The 16,469-nt window shown below is 43.7% G+C and overlaps 1 protein-coding gene across 12 annotated transcripts in view; it reads left to right on the forward strand.

Moving 5' to 3' along the window:
• Positions 1-16,122, forward strand: part of LOC120905131 (protein rolling stone-like) — a 66,347-nt gene extending 50,225 nt beyond the window's left edge. For 10 of the 12 annotated variants that reach the window (XM_040315907.1, XM_040315896.1, XM_040315897.1 and 7 more), the window contains 6 exons: positions 2,663-2,753; positions 7,155-7,398; positions 7,559-7,681; positions 11,961-12,141; positions 13,201-13,479; positions 13,840-16,122. In XM_040315907.1, coding sequence (XP_040171841.1) covers positions 2,667-2,753; positions 7,155-7,398; positions 7,559-7,681; positions 11,961-12,141; positions 13,201-13,479; positions 13,840-13,894 — 969 coding nt within the window. In that variant the 5' untranslated portion in view covers positions 2,663-2,666 and the 3' untranslated portion in view covers positions 13,895-16,122. The remainder of the gene's footprint in view (positions 1-2,662; positions 2,754-7,154; positions 7,399-7,558; positions 7,682-11,960; positions 12,142-13,200; positions 13,480-13,839) is intronic. The other 2 variants (XM_040315901.1, XM_040315902.1) reach the window with 1 other exon arrangement.
• Positions 16,123-16,469: the final 347 nt, after the last annotated feature.

Below are 16,469 nucleotides of genomic sequence, written 5' to 3' on the forward strand. Positions count from 1 at the left end.
AAAAGAGCCTACAAACTTCAACACCGATGTAGGTTGTCAGGTTTCATTTTGCGTTCCAGCTTCGTTATCAGAATCAATATGGCTTTGTCCCTCTGTCCAGTTGTCATTTTTCCATGTCATTCTCTGTCAGGGTCATGTAAATGATGAGTGAGCCTGAAGCGCTATAAACGTAATAAAAAAACAACACGATGAAACAAAATAAACATGCCAATTTGAATGCGGCAGTTGGTTTCAAAATTTTATGACCCACATTACGCCACTGCTGTGTGTGTGTGTTTTCTGGATGGAGGCACGATGGCCTCAAAACGTTCGATAGAATTTTCGGAGTTCGACCAATACGCAATGAAACCCCGCGGCCAAATGGTCACAGTCGTGTATCACCGTAGCAATAATGCGAGCTCTCTCTCTCCACCCGATTGTGCCGACGTCATCGATTAGACAGACCACGGAAGTCCACGGGGTTGTTTGTTTTGTACTTATTTTTTCTCCCCCCTTTCTGACTCCACAAACCTATCAACCTCTATCTTTTCGCTTTATTGCCGGTTGTTGTTTACTGGCAAAACGGCGTACGGAGCCGCATTTCCGTCCAGGTACGGAAATGAAGGTGCGTGATCGATTTAGTTCCGGTACCTTTAACCCCCAGTAGGTGACGTTCGGAAGCTGCTGTGGGAACCTTCTTCAACCGCTTCAGACTGCGTGGGGTTTCCAATGTTGGGCAGCTTCTTCAAGCATGCTCTTTATGCTGTCTTCCCAGTCCGGTCACGTCCACCGGTCAGCAGCACGCGGGACCTTCGGCAAAGCGCTCGAGCGAAACACTAACCTTGGCGCGGGTTCCGATTACGGTACGGCCCGTTTTCCCGATGGCCGATTTTAATAATCTGCAATTGACGCCCGCCCGTTTTCCGGTCCGATGGGTCCAAAAACACACTTTTGACGCTCGAGTGGCTTTGTGTGCTGTATGTGTGTGTGTCGGTTCGATCGGATCTTGGTGGCGACCAACGCCAGACCCCGGCAAGGCTTGTGATGATGATAATGACAAAAAACAAAAGCACACGCCATTAACCTCCTGCTGCGAATTCCTCCAGCTCGCTGCTCCGTTGCATCTCTGCAACGCCGTCTTCCACGTCCCTTCCACGGCGCAGTCAGCAGTGTGTCTGCTGACGACGGTGTTGTTCTGGCCTTCGATCGGCCACCCTTGCAACAATGTGCACGCTCGCCCGACGACGACGACCACTCGAGCATGCCAATCTCGTCGGGTGGTTGCTTAATGAATAGACCGCCGATGTTTAAGATTTCAAGAGCGTCCTCTCCCGCGCGCCCTAATGCGGCTTCGATACGGCGTGAAGAAGGTCCTCGACGGCGAGATACGGCGAGAAGCCTTGCAACGCGGCAAATTTTCAAGATCGTTTTATTGTGCTCCAGCCAGCCAGCCAGTGTGTTTGGGTGGGTAGGCGGTTTTAGATGGAACATAAAACCGTGCAGTGTTTGCTAATGAGATAAATGGTGCTTAATTCGTGTATTTCCTCCTGTTTGCCGAACGTTCGGGTGAAAATAATCGCCTCCCCCCCGGGCTCTGTGCCCGCCGAAGGAAAAGCCTTTTCAACACAACATGTGTTTACGGTTGCGATTAAAATGGGAAGCGTAGCGGTTTTGATCCAAAGTGGAAAATGGCAATGCTGCAGACAGGCTTTTCGTAGGAAAGTAATAGAGATCCGAGGATTTTGCATGGAAAACTGAAAGTCTTATAAAAGCTTTAAAATTTCTCTAGAAGTTGTTGAAGGTTTAGCCAACATTGAACAACTCTCCTTTTTTTGACATTTTGCTTCGCTTTTCAGGTTTTCGCAACGTTTTTTTTATATTTTATCGAAGAAAAATTGCGTGTCGAATATACACAAATATTTTTGGGATTTTCTCGAAATACTTAAACCCCTAACAGCATCTTCTGTAGAATGGAAAGCTTCACAATGTCACAAAGACTTTTGTTCAGCTTTAACGTCCCTTTCAAAAATGCTTCTGCTTCAAAATTGGCTACAAGACAATGGCTTAAAGAAGCCAACTTGTGGCCGCGTTCCACTAATACTTCCGTGGCGCTCGTACACGCTTCGTGCTAAGTGAAAGCTGAGATAATCCTTTAAAATCTTCCTCTAATCTTAAATGTGACACGCCGACCAAAAAAAAAAAACAGACCCCCCGAAACACACGGCTTTGTTGGCTGTGGCCAACCTGGAATTTGTCGAGTTTGTTTCCATTAACTAAATCAACTGCCCGATCCCTGGATGCAGAGCGTCTCTGTAGTGGTTGCTTCTTCTAAGCCCAGTTTTTCGTTGCCTGATGCTGCCCCTTAATTTCACCTCTTCCGCCTTTTTCTTTCCTGTGTACGGTGCTTTGATTACTATATCCCCTACCATACACACACACTTATTTTACAAACGCGTTGCCTCATCTCACACTCCTCATCCCACCCTCCCCCAGGAGGTTCTCGTTGTCAGCACAGGCGGGTGAGAATTTGCACGCTTTGCAGCGTACCTTGACAGCGAGAGGGCTTTAGGTCGCTGGGCCACTGCATCGGTTACGGTTTGCAGCGCTTTGCGCCAGTCCGGGATAAACTTTAATTGAACCGTGTTTTGCTTTTCTCTTTTTCTCTTTCCCTCCCCTTCTGCAGAGTCATGGTTACCAAAATATGGAGCAGCTGCATGCCCAAACCGAGCAGCTCACCGAACCGCGTCGAACGGCATCACTTCTATCTGTGTCAGGTAAGTTCCCCCGGATCGCTGTGCTGGGTTATTTTGGGGCAGGGGCCTAAGGGGATTCGGGTGGGGGTTTTTTTGTTGGGGTTCAAAAATAGAAGCTAAAGAAAACACACCGAAAACGCCGGCACCGGTAGGACCTGCTTCTACTACGCCTACTGTGCGAGCTGTTTTTGCAGCATCCGAACGCTTTTCCAGTCCAGCGATAACGCCCACTCGCCCCAGAAAGTACGTTCACGGACGGTGGTGTGTGTGTGTGGGTGTGTATTTGGTGGCGGGAAACGAGCTAATAAACAGATTGAGATGCATAAATAAAATGCGCAAAAAGCAGCATTGCGGCCGGTCCCACTTCGGTGTATGCTGCGGTGTTGTTGTTGTGCTTTAGTGCGCAACGCTTCACCCAACGCTTCAACGAAGTAGTAGTGTGTGCTCGTCAGTCGTTGATAAGAGTGCTCTCTTACGAACACTTTCACACCGGGTTGCAAAACGGGCGCGTACCTGTGCAGACGCCCTCCGCAAAGGGACGGGCACAAACACGGGACAGGACGAGGACAGTCTGATGACATTTCCGCTTTATCTGCTTCATAATTTAGACGCTGCCAAGAGGGGGGGAGAGTGCTAAAGATAAGCCCACTCTTGTCGAGCATATCTCACACCGCAGCTGGTGATGGTGCTGCACATCTCAGCGAACGTGAAGATAACCCCACCCGGCCACGCACACTTTAGTCGCGTTTTTGAGTAGCGAAATAGGTCACACATACACACACAGAAGCGTGGTTGCAAACTACACAGCTGGCAGGAAGTTTATGCATTAGGAAAACACTCACATGCGCAGGACTATTGTTGTTTCATAAATGAGAAATAGTTCGGATCATAGTTGGGAGCGAAATAGCTTTGATGGGGCATTAGCAGAGGTTTTAGGACCAGTTTGCTGTCCTGATTGCATACCTGCAGGCGATTTTTACTTTAAATTGCATACCACACAAGTTGTACGGCGCCACAATTTGGAAAACGCCTTCAAGTATGCAAATTGCATAGCAAAATATTAAATATAACAATAAAGCAGGTTTATCTCTTTTTTGCTTATTTTCTCTCTATTTTTCGTTCAAAAATGTATCGCTTTTTTGGTCATAATAACAAACAGAACATCCTTTTAAAAATTCTGGTCCCTGAAAAAAACTGTATCATCCGCACGTCAATTTAAACAACGTGTCGTTAAGCCGTACCGTTGTGATTTGTACCATCATAATGGCCACCAATAATGGCATATCGTACTGCTTCCGTAACGCGCACCAGGCACTAAACCAGAGTACCATTACACGCGCCATATTACACACGTGACTCGACTCGACATTCTCGCCCGGCAAGCTGGAAAGCTCCGGCTCGCCCCGGCAACCATGTTACCACCAGGCGCCCCCATGACCATCGAAATTAAAACACTCTCCGCTTGGTGTTTGTGTATGCGCGTTTAGAGCCTACAGCTAGGAACACAGTGAAACAGTGTGTAAGTCACCCAATAAAACCACCCCGGGTTTGCATGTGTGTACGTGGTCGCCGTCGGTCCTCACGGACCACAACAGCAGCAGTCGGCATCGTAAAGCATTATTTACGCAAAACCGTAAATTTGCTGCACTCTCTTATTCGTTCTTATTCTGCTTTGATGCTGGGAGGCACAATACATGGGGCGGTAGGGAAAAAAGGCAAGATTATACCTCTCTCTCTCTCTCACACACACACAATGAATTCCGTCGAATACCCACGAGCGCGTTTGCCACGATAAATGCCACGTGCCGACAGGGAAGGATGCTGCACTTTGTACCGGAAATAAAGTGGAAAAAAGAACAAAACAAAAAATGAACTTAAATAAATTAAGCTTTGAACAAACGGGCCACAGGAGAGAGTGAGAGCGAGTGTTGCTGGAAGCAAATAAAGATAAACGTCGGCACGAGGGGACGCACTACGGAATAAATAACGTGAATAACCCTGGCAAATCAGATATGAAGAAAATAAGCGCACAAAAGCAATGGTGCGCCGTGGCGAGCAGTTTTGCACAATGTTTGAACCTACTTGAAAGGCCAAGGGCTAAGCTGCGCTCGAGCGTAATCAATAACACGTCGTTTTAGTCGATGGCAGAGGATGACAACAACCACAACAACAACGACAAAAAGTGATATTCAATTGGAAAAATCAAAATGAAGAAAATAAACATCAACCAGGCGCGCGCGAGACTCAGGACAATGGTGGGAGCAATATTAAAATGTTGCCGCAACTAGCATAGATGACAAATGCCGATGCATACACACACAAACAGAAACGCACGGACGTGATATACAAACAATGTCACTAGAAAGCGACTGCAGCAACGGAAAAGTGCACAAGACCAATGCCAAAAAATAACGAAAAAGAAAAGAATAAAGTGCACCCCAACAACACACACACACACAAGCGCGCATAACCGAAACCACCCGTCCTTAGGGGTGCTGCATCCCATGAATCATGCCGAAAGGCCGGAGCCCCGATAAAGAACGTGCCACGTGGAGAAATCAACTTTTTCGGTCGCCACCGATTGAGTGCGAGCTTTGGCAATGGGAGGCTGCCACGAGCTTTGCCAGCCATTCGCCTGTCTGCTGCTGCTGCTACTGATGCTCCTTCCCATGAAGGAAACAGAACGAAAATGTCAAAAAAATAAAACAAACTGCATATTTTCCCGTTCCCGCTTTTGTTGGTCTGATTTTTTCCCCTTTTTTCATCGCCCCTTCCATCAACATTATGAAGCAAATTGAAAAACACTGCAGTCAAATATTTATGTGCGTGTGTGTGTTGTGTGCACCAGGCTCGCACGTACTTGTGACTTCAACAATGCTTTAATTAATGCACATAATGCGCCACACGGTCATGGCGACTCCCTTCCCCATGCCCAATATCACAATTCGCATTCTTAATTTGTTTGCCAATCGCTTGCGGAGGAGGAGAGAAGCTTTTATAGTTACAATCAATTGTTTTTCATTATTGTTAAGGGGAGGGGGGGAACGATAATCGGAGAGTATCTTCTCGATGGCGGTTTGGTTCTGGTTTTTTTATTGCCAATGATTGGCAAACGTATTTTAAAGCAACCGTGAACCGTTCAGCGGGGAATTGTCGAACCGCCGATCCCCTTGTGGGAGAGGTGACGCCAGGACATCGAACATAATAGCTCAGTGTAGGGGGGGGGGGATTTTTTTTCCATAACCGTAGGCTTTCGATTTGATTATTGAATTTAATTCTCATTTAATGTTTCGTTTCGTTATCATTTTTATCAATCTTCAATATTTTTTTATATGAAAATTTTGTTTGTCTTATGACTTTCACATTTTTTGAATATTTCTTTTAACATTCAATTTTTTTTTAAATTTAATTTAAACTCTTAAACTCTTTCGAAACTAAAAGTTCCCAAAGTAATAAAACGTTTCATTACAGCATACTTTCCTTTTTATCCAATTGCATACATAGCAAAAAAACGTTTTCAGAAATTTGTAGTACGATTTCCAATAGCAAAAATATATAATAAGACTTTTTTTGCTATTGGAAATCGTACTACAAATTCCTGAAAACGTTTTTTGCTATGTATACAATTGGATAAAATGGAAAGTATGCTGTGCAAATAGCGCTTCTCACCGAACAGTCCCAACTGGCTATCTGCTCTTTTACCAGCCGGAATGGCCAGTTTTATGTGACATTTATTCCAAAAGCTCCCATCTCAGCACTCCATCCCTGGTGACTAATTCAACGTGTAACGTTCATTTGGACCGCAGAAAAACGAGAAACAAAGCGAGCAATAGAGAGAAAGAGAGATACCGTAAATATTTCATCACTTCATTTCTCGGAATGACAACATTTCACCCGGACTGTGTCCGAAAAAGCGCAAATGGGAGAGAGAGTGAGAAAGGCGGGATGAAAAATTCAAAAAGTGTACTTTGGTACACCTCATCCCTCTCCCCGTTTGAATATAATCAGCACGTTTGTAGTGGTAAAAAGGTGGTACAAGAGAAGCAGAAGCGCAGAAAACAAAAGCCACAAAGAGAAGGTCCTACGACTGGGGAAGGTGTGAGGGGATATTTGGCCGCTAGAAAATAGTACCAGCATGGCCGAAACCGGGGTGTAAAATCAACATCAAGTCCAATCACAACTTTGTTGTTGCACGAAGAAAAAAAAACAAGCAACACAAACGACAAATCTGCATTTTCCCTGCAACCGCCCGGCCCCCATTGCTTTCTATGCGCGAATTTCCATTTAATCCTTTTGTTTTGTGTTGACAGATTTTTTTCACCGCGGGTGAGGTTTGTTATCTTGTGGGGCCAGTTTTTTCGTTTGTTGCTTGCTAACGCGTGCGCGCTTTATTCCCCCTGTTTGTTTCTTCTACCTTTCCAGTGGCAAAGCAGCACCCAGGTCGGTATATGCTACCTGCTGTACCGGCTGATAGTGGCGATCGTGTTTCTGGCGATGCTCGTCTGCTCCGTGCTGGACATTGGGCGCTCCGAGCCAATGTTCGAACATCACTACGCCAAATGGTGGATCTACCTGACGCACTGGGCGCTGATGGCGTGCACGGTGCAGGCCTGGCTGGCGGCCATCATCGTCACCAAGGGTCTGATGATTGACCGGAACGAGTTCGGTAAGGAAGTCAACAGAATAAAACAGAAGCATTCCCTCAAAGGGAGATATTATATTACTTCCGGACAGTCACCTGCTTCCGAAGAATGTTTTCATTTTCCTGTCCTTTCCCTGCAGTCATTTCACCATTTCCCATTTGCTTGCTTTTTGCCTCTCCACAGAATGGAACATTCACGTCGCACGGGAAAGCCGGCTACACTCGGTCTACTGGATTGCGTACACGATTGCGACCGTCTACTCATTCATCGTCACCCTCGTCTACTGGATGTTCGTGTACGACTCAAGTGAGTATGAACGTTCCCTTTAGCGCACAGTAAGCCATGGTGCGTAGGCGATACGACCCGGTGCCCGGCCATGTTTATCCCTAATTGATATAATATTCCAAAGCAAACCAGACCGTGGAGGCTGTACCAGGGGCATCTGTCTGCCCGGCCACTACGATCCTAATGGCGGAGTTGGCGAAAAAAGGAGGGAAATGTTTTATGAATATGCATTTCATCATCCTTGCTGGTTAGCTCCAGTTTCGCCTACACAGCCACGTCACAGTGTTTGAGCAAGAAGCTCTGAGCTCTTTTTGACGCACGCTCTGGGAAACACCAGTACCCGTAGGCTTCCGTTTTAAGCCTATTACATACATTTCCCGGAAATGGTGGAGAAGTCTTCTCAACGCTTAACGTGAAATGTCTAATCTGCAATCGATTAAAAACTTCTCTATGAGGATAATCATTGAGCTCTCGAGCTGTGTTTTTGTGTGCTTGTGAGCACGTAATCGTTCTTGGAATAAGATGTGCTATTACGGTGGGAATGTGGAGTGCGGATCCTTCGCACTTTTGGGAAAAATAGTAACAAACTTTTTAAAATTGGGTACTTGTTAAATTATTAATAGAAATTTAAGTTATATCCCTTGGTTAAATTCAAATTATATGCGCTAATACTAGGAAAGAGAGTTTAAATCATGCTTGATGTTTGAAGCTGCTTTGTGACGATAATCGGACGAGTTATCTACTGCAAAACAGGAACAACAATAAGCCGCACGGAATGAGCTTCAAACTGCACAGCAAGCTAATCTATTCCTGTGAAAAGAAACTAGTTTTCAAATTCAATTCAATAGTGCTTAACATTCACGATTATTAAGCTTCCGCCACTCGGTGCAATCTCATCGCCAGTTAGCTCTTCCGCAACGTTTTGCGGCTAGCAATTAGCGCGAAACAAACAACCAGCAGCTCTTCTTGTTGTGCACCCGTCTTCCACTCGCAACCTATCAGTGTTGCGAGATCTTTTACTTCAACGCGAGAAAGAATGCCGCGGAACTGAAGCGCGCGCAACAGTGAACCGCCGAAACCAAGAAGGACTTTTGTGCCATTTTTGTTTTCTGCTGGCCTTTTGTTGCGTCTTTTTCTGCCTTTTCTGTGACAAAAAGCAGCAGGCCAAAGTATGTATAACAACTCAGTTCCGGGTAGCGCAGAGAGCAGAAGGCAGAAATCATTATCGTGGTGGAAACCCCATTCCCATTCCCTTTCCCCCCTTTGGACCATTGTTTGGACCACATTTCTAGCATTACCTTGTAGTTGCAAATTTGCTTACCAACTGAAGCAGCCGTATTGCCCCCCGAGGGGTCTGTGTTGCAGCAACACCTCAACAACTTCCGAGCGCGTCAAGGGCGTCGGTCACCCCTACTTGTACCTTGGTGGTGCAAATCTTTGTCTCAAACAATCAGCATCAGCATCTCGGGTGCTGATATTGCTTTCAGAAGGAGAGACTGAGCATTACAATTCGTACTTTATGTGGCAAACGACATCGCCATGCTTATCAGAAGTGTACCATACGACACGGCAGCAGTACACACACATACACGAGTGTTAAGTGTGCGCGTTAATTTCTCCGATTCGAGTGTGCTGCTGTTGCTGTTCGGATTACCTTTTCTCTTGTTTTCTCATTTGACATGCGAGTGAAAATTCCTGTACCAAGCGAACGCTGTGTTGCTGCTCGTATAGTGTGCGGTTTATGTGTGTGTGTGTGCACCAGCGCGAAAAGATTGCGAATTTTAATCTTGTCAGCCGCTCTCCACACAACAATCGCTAAACAATGGCACCGACCGAATGGCACAGTTGGTTGTAGTGCTGATGGTGGTGTTTTTGGGACGCGCGCGCTCTGTGTACTACAATGCATAAATGAAGATTATGACAGTGGATTGTGGCATGAGAGATATTAAAGTGGATATGTATGATTGGTGCACACGAAACACACGAGCTGTACAAGACTCCATGCACACACAGACACACATGGAGGTGCCTGGTTGTTCATTAGTTCCCCTTATGACCATGCGCCATTTGCTGTTGGACCAATGAGATTTGCATGATTGCAATGCTGCAATCTGGACAGCCATTTTTGACAGATGTTGATGCGCTAGGTCCATTGGTGTGGTGTAGTGTCGCGTACCGTAGAACACATGTTTGTGTAGTGTGCTGATTGCAGTTTAGAATTTATTAAATGAATACCATGAATAGTCTGGGAGGTTATGCAATCGTTTGTGACATAAAGATTTGTTCGCCTTCTTAATTTTTGCTAGATTTTGATTAGAGTTTAAAACGCCTAAATGTATGCATACCAATGCATTAGTGATTTTTTGTTCAAATTGCATACCTTCTGGCGCTTAGCAAAGCCATTGTGGGGAAATGTTTATTTACACCAAGGCAATAAAATTCAATTAATTGCGAAGGTAAACAAAGCAATACCGTTTTATACTCTCCGTTTTTTTTTTGGATTAAAACAACTTAAACAAAAACAAGACTAACATACCTTACCCAAGAAACATTCCCCATACTTTTTACACTTAAAAATTTCTTAAAGCATTCTTTATTATGAGTGTACTAAGCCACATAGTTTTAAAATATATTTTGAAGATGCTTAGCAGTCTTTAAAGTTGTTAAACATTTAAAACGTTCTGAAGACGCTTATATGACTGTCTGTTAAAAATATAATTGGAGTGTTGATGGCTGGCTTTAATCATCCTGTAAATGTATTCTTAAGCACCTTTAAAGACTTGTTATTTGAGACTAAGGCATCAGGATAAATTTATCTTATTAAATGCATATAAAGTCTTGAATAAAGGGAGCCTGGAACAGACTATACAGGTTGTACATGAAATACGATATTAACGCAAAACGTGGATAAGCCGAGTATTTCTATCTTCTGCGTAAGTTGTATTTTGCAGTTTTCAACCATAATATATATATTTTTCTTTTCCTTTTGCTTGCAGAGGTTGATTTTATTTCCTGCAAATATTATTATATATTTGTCAAATTCAAAGGATCTATGCACGGAATAAAACTGATAAAATCGCTGATCAGGAAAGTCCTTCTGATCTTAAGCCAATGGAATCAATTTTTATTGATATAATTGTTGATTTTTGTGTCCAATATGTGTCAGTCATGTTGATATTTTGATAAACAAATAGCCTTTTTACATGGCAAATATAAAAATGGCAATTTCCAAAACGCTTTTCACGTCATGTTTATTATTTACAGCTTTTGGTGCAAGTTAGGGGTGTTCATTATTATAAATTTGCATATTAGTAAGGCGCTTTGATTTTTTCAAATTATTATAATGTATTTCAACAATGAAATTTTCTTGGTATAGATTTCTGCTCATACGCGAGCAATTTCAATAGAAAAAATGTCAAGACAACAAAACAATTCTCAAATAATTCTCAACCATTATTATGACTTCATATTTAATGCTTCATTGCCGTCTCAAGAACATGTCCATAGCAATATGCTGTAATTTTGATAGTTTATTTGCGACTCGCCTCTTAAAGGTCGCCTCTTAAAAGTCTAGAAATGGTTTTAACTAGTAGTCTTAACAGAGTTCTGTAGATGGGCCTTTTCAGTCTTAAGTGAGTTTTATTATTGTCTTATTAGGTCATACACGACATTCCGATAAAAAAGGAAGACTTAATGGAATAACCGTAGTAACATCGTTAAAACTATGATAAGGTTTAAAATGTGCTTTGGGTGTAGGCGCTATACAAGAGCCTTCTCATGGAAGACACAGAATTATAGCGTATTTTTCTCAACTCGAAGCGTTTAAAAAACGTTTGGTATTGCTAGCGACGTGTTCATCATTCTATCTGTGTATAATTGAGATGATGAGATGGTGTTCGTTCTCCTTCGTTTTAAGACACCTAATACAAATAAGATGGCTTGCCAATCCATTTGGGACGAACACTGGTTCAACATTCAATCTACTTAATGCACTTCTCCAATCCAGAATCCATCTCAAAATGGCATCAAGCATCACTAAACGCTTTCGATATTTCCCGCCTATGGCCCGGCCATCGTCGCGCCCATTTAGCTTCTTCCACACGGCGTGCCAACGAGCTGTCCCAAAATCAAATTAAACTCCCTTGATTACATTTTAGTGCCGCACAGCGAGACATAGTGGACAGGCGGCAAAGTGTGCCGCGGTGGTGTCATATCCTGCTAATAGAAAAGTTTAATCCCATTTCCAATTGCTACCATGCGCTACCCTCTTCTTCATTATCGTTTTCACTTTTCACAACAGGTAAAAACCGTGTCGATGCCGTTAATCTCATGGTGCACGTGCTCAACTCCATCATTATGCTAATTGATCTAACCATCGTTGGACACCCGATCAAGCTAAACCACGCGTACTGGACGACCGGTATCGGGGTGGCCTACACGCTTTTCTCCATCGTCTACTACCTGGCGGGCGGTACGGACAGGTAAGGACAAGTCCCCTCACCTCCTTCTGGATGCGCGATGTTTTCGGTAATGTAGGGGGAAAAATATATATCTCGTAGAAGCGCATCTACGCTCACATATCGTACAATTTGTGGTGGATTAATTAGGCTGTCAATTGCTCTGGTGGCTGGCCCCATTCGGCGTGCTTCTCTCCAGGGAGCTAAACAGTGTTGTTGCTTCCACTAGCACAAAATGAACTGCTTTGTACGGGTGTGTGTGTGTATGTGTGTGAATAAATAATGACATCAAGCACGAGGGGGCAACTACACGGCGCCTATGCCTATGCTGAGAATGCGCGAAAATATCGATGTACGTACACCAGTAGCAGCACCAGCAGCAGTAGTGCATTAATATTTGAGCAAAGTTTAGCGCTTGTTTCGCAAACTTTACCTATCCCGTGCTCGAGCAGAAGGTATATTGCCATCTGAAGGAGATTAGCAAAGTGGGGTTACACAGTGGTAAGAAGCTCTGTGCACTTCCAGCCATCTTTACGAGATGAGGTGAACGAATGACGCCGAAAGCCCATTTGTTTGCCGCTCCGGAAGATGAAGAGCAAAATTAATCAAGCTTCCATTATTCCCAAGGTGGTGATAATTGTTTGCAGCCGATACAGTGCTTTTGCTGGCAGAACTTTGGTTCGAAAAGGTATGGCCGGAAAATGAGCTGTTCTGGTTGTATCGTCAAAAAAGATTAGTTTGTGAGTTAATAGAATAATTGTTGTTTAATTCCGTCCATATTTATTTCGGTAAATAATTGTATTGGTGATAGTTAACTACTTTTGAACCAAAGTTAAAATAAAAGGCTTTTTAAAATAATATTTTACCTTGTCAGAACGGCAAAAATATCAAAAATAACAAAATGACACGATACAACACAACCATTGCATACCTTCAGGCGCATAAGGTATGCAAACAGGCGCTGACGGAAACGAACGAAAAAAATAACAATTAATTGCAAATAAACGATTCTAATTTCAACTCTGTTCTTAATCTTCTTCTCTTCTTCCTCCTCCCCCCTTCTCTCTCTCTCTCTCTTCGCAGACACAACGATACAAACATCTACAAAATGCTCGACTGGACCAAGCCGGGCAAATCGATCGTGATCTGTGCGCTCGGCATCTTCGCCGTGTTTCTGATGCACTTCCTCTGCTACTGCCTGTACTGTCTGCGGGTGTGGCTGTACGCGCGCGTCTGCGTCCAGGGCAACAACAGCAAGTCGAGCAGCAACGAGAAGATCACCTCGATCACGCGAACCCTCTCCTCGATGGAGGAAGCGCAGCGGGAAAACTTCCTCAACCCGACCGCGGTCGTCGATCTGAAGTGAGCAGGCTGAGTGGTGGATGAGGGGAGATGGGAGGGCAGAAGCAATGAGTTGTCCAATGCACGAAAGCACAAGCTACTGCTGCGGTCCTTATCGTTAATACCACCCCCCATTTCCTTCCTGTGTCCATTTTATCGTCCATTTCCTGGTTTTCCACCTTCCAGTATTCCTTATACATCCTCAGTAGTGTGCGCTTAGGCAAAAGAATAGCTCATCATTATCATGTTGGTACTCGTATAAATCGTATGTAAATTTTCATTTCCCTCTCTCTCTCTCTGTGTCTCTTTCTCTCTCTCTCTCTTTCTTCCCTCTTCATCACGCATATTTCGCACGCTGCTTTCCCGTCATCAATCGCCCAGAGAATCGCGCCATGACGGACGTGGTCCCCCGCGCCAGGTGGCCTCACTGCGCTAGTGCACTTTCTGCTCGACCAACTGCTCCCACACATGCACTGACACACCCACAAACACAGAGTTAACAGCGATCCGATCGGTTGGAAGTGCGGGCTAAGATGGCGCAGCCCGCGGGCAACAACAGTATGGTGTGGTGTTTGTGTACCGGGGGATTGTTTTCTTTTTTTTCGGTTTGAAGTGTGTGTGTGTGCTTCACGTTTATGGTTTTTGGGGCGGAGGCAGATGGATGCATCCGTTTGTTCCGCGCTCGCACCGATTTTAATCCGACAAGTTGTATAGTTGCCATAACCAAAAAAAAAAACAAGGGGATAGTCAGCGAGAGCCGGCCGTGCAAAAAGGGCGGCATATCTGTTTCTTTTGGTGGCCGCAGCAGCAGCAGCAGTATTAGCCAAAGCACCGAAGATGTTTCGACATTCCAGAATAGGCGGAGGAGGGTAGGGACATTCCTCACATTCACACTCTCCCTCTTTCTCTCTCTCTCCGGCTCTGACTGTTTGGCTCTCTATCGTCGCGGCTTAGAGGTACGCACGAATTCCAAGGCGTATGGTAAGCAGATTTCAATACTCGCATTTACAGTATTTTTCAGCATTTTTCAGTTGGTTTGTAAGTTTAGGTAGTGAATTTATTAAATGATCCCTTCAAGAAAAAAACCAGTCCGTTGTCCGTTCAGTTAAAGGTTTTTGTTTGAGTAATCAGCAAGGGGAGAGGGAGTGAGTGAACTGCATTCCCCGAAATAAAAGAAAGCCATGGCAAAAGTATGTTCGTTCCTATATTTCACCTAAGCAAATTGCCACTCGACAGGAAGCAATGTTCGTTCCTCCCCTCCCCCCATACCACCACCCCCTTCCATTCTAGCTGCTTCACTGTCTCGCTCTCTCTCACACACACGCTTTCCAGAGTATATTCCTCCCGTCCTAGATTTCCGTCGGGTTCGTTCCACAGTAGTAGTATCTCTCTCTCTCTCTCTTTCCCGTAATCGTATTACAAAAAATCAAACACACCTCCAAACAAATGAAAAAAGAAGAAGAAAGTGAAAAAATATACAAAAAAAGCGGAGAACAAGCAAAAAAAAAACAAAACAGTAAAGTATAACAGTGAAAACCAAAATCAAAACAAAACAAAAACAAAAAATCACCGATTGAGCGCTTACCGCTCAATCAACCACTGACATCACTCACGAAATGTTAGATCTAGCGTATAAAGTTACTATTTGCTCACAACACAACAACAACAACAACAACACTGTTTTTCCTGTGCCTCCCAGTGAAGGACGGTGGCGATGGATGCACAGGATACACAAACAAATAAAAGTAGCATCAAAAATAAGAAGAAAAAAAGAAAAACAACACAACACACACATACACACAACACAGCAAATTAAAACAATACAACTGTTGGATCCGTAAGAATGCGTCTTTAAAGTACAGTCGTTGATTCTAGAAATATATTTGAAGACATAACAAAACAGTATCATAGCAAAGAAACAGCAGCAAACAAACAAACAAACAAACCAAAAGAAGAAGAAAATGCGAAGAAAGAAAAAGAAAACACATTTAGATTTGTTTGGTGGCAGCGTTTGAGAGTGCAAAGCAGAGGAAGCAATGGAAGTTGATAAGTAGAGTAGAAAACAATGATGTGTGGTATGCGCGTTATTTAGTCTCTGGCAAGGTTGAACAAAAAAAAAACATCCAAAAACATTGGTGATATATTCTCAGCTGTTAGCAAAACTGGATAGATGGAGAGAGCGCCGGAGAGAGCATGTGGCCCCATTCCCGCGTGTGTGTGTGTTTGTGTGTGAGCGTAGATTTTAGCAATAAAAATATTGAAGTTTGGTGTTGTCACACACACACACACACACACACACACACACACACACGCACAACATGGGCCAAGATTGGAAGAATCTTCGTCCCTGGGATGGCGGGAAAAGGAAAGACAAGCAGTAAAAGGAAGGGGGAAACACACAGATTTGCTAATGTGTACCGCTAGAGGAAGCATTTTATTGAGATATAAATATTGAAACAGACAAGCAAGTTCGCGGGAGGAGGAGTGTGCCGGGTAGGGCAGGGGACGTGATTGAAGAACAACAGAAGAAGAAGAAACAACAAAGTCAAACTAGGCAAAGAAAACCAAAAAAGATAACAAAAAAAAAACATTCCATTTATAAGTTGATTGGTTTGTTTAGAGTGAAGTGAATGCAAAATATATAAAAATCATGTTCGAAACGGTGGTGGATGTTGGAATCTAATGCAGTGCAGTTGAGAAATGGAAGTGTTTATTGTGCTCGTATGATATTTTAAAAGTAAAGGTAAGTTATTTAAGGTTTTGAAGGTTTTACTTCATTGTTCTATTTTATTTGTTATCTTTCACAGAACCGAACAAAAATATTCTTGAAAATTGTACTGTGTTAGTGAGTCAGTTCAAAATGTATCTTGCATATAAAGTAAAGCAATAATATTTTAATTTGGACGTTTTAAAAAAACGATATAACTTCCTTCCTTTACTCAAGAACACCAATCAAGAAGTCTTGATTAACATTTTATGTTTCTTTTAATGCTTTGCGCCGAACGAGCACA

Source organism: Anopheles arabiensis, chromosome 3 (genome assembly GCF_016920715.1).
Source record: "Anopheles arabiensis isolate DONGOLA chromosome 3, AaraD3, whole genome shotgun sequence".
In the NCBI taxonomy this organism is placed as follows: Eukaryota; Metazoa; Arthropoda; class Insecta; order Diptera; family Culicidae; genus Anopheles; species Anopheles arabiensis.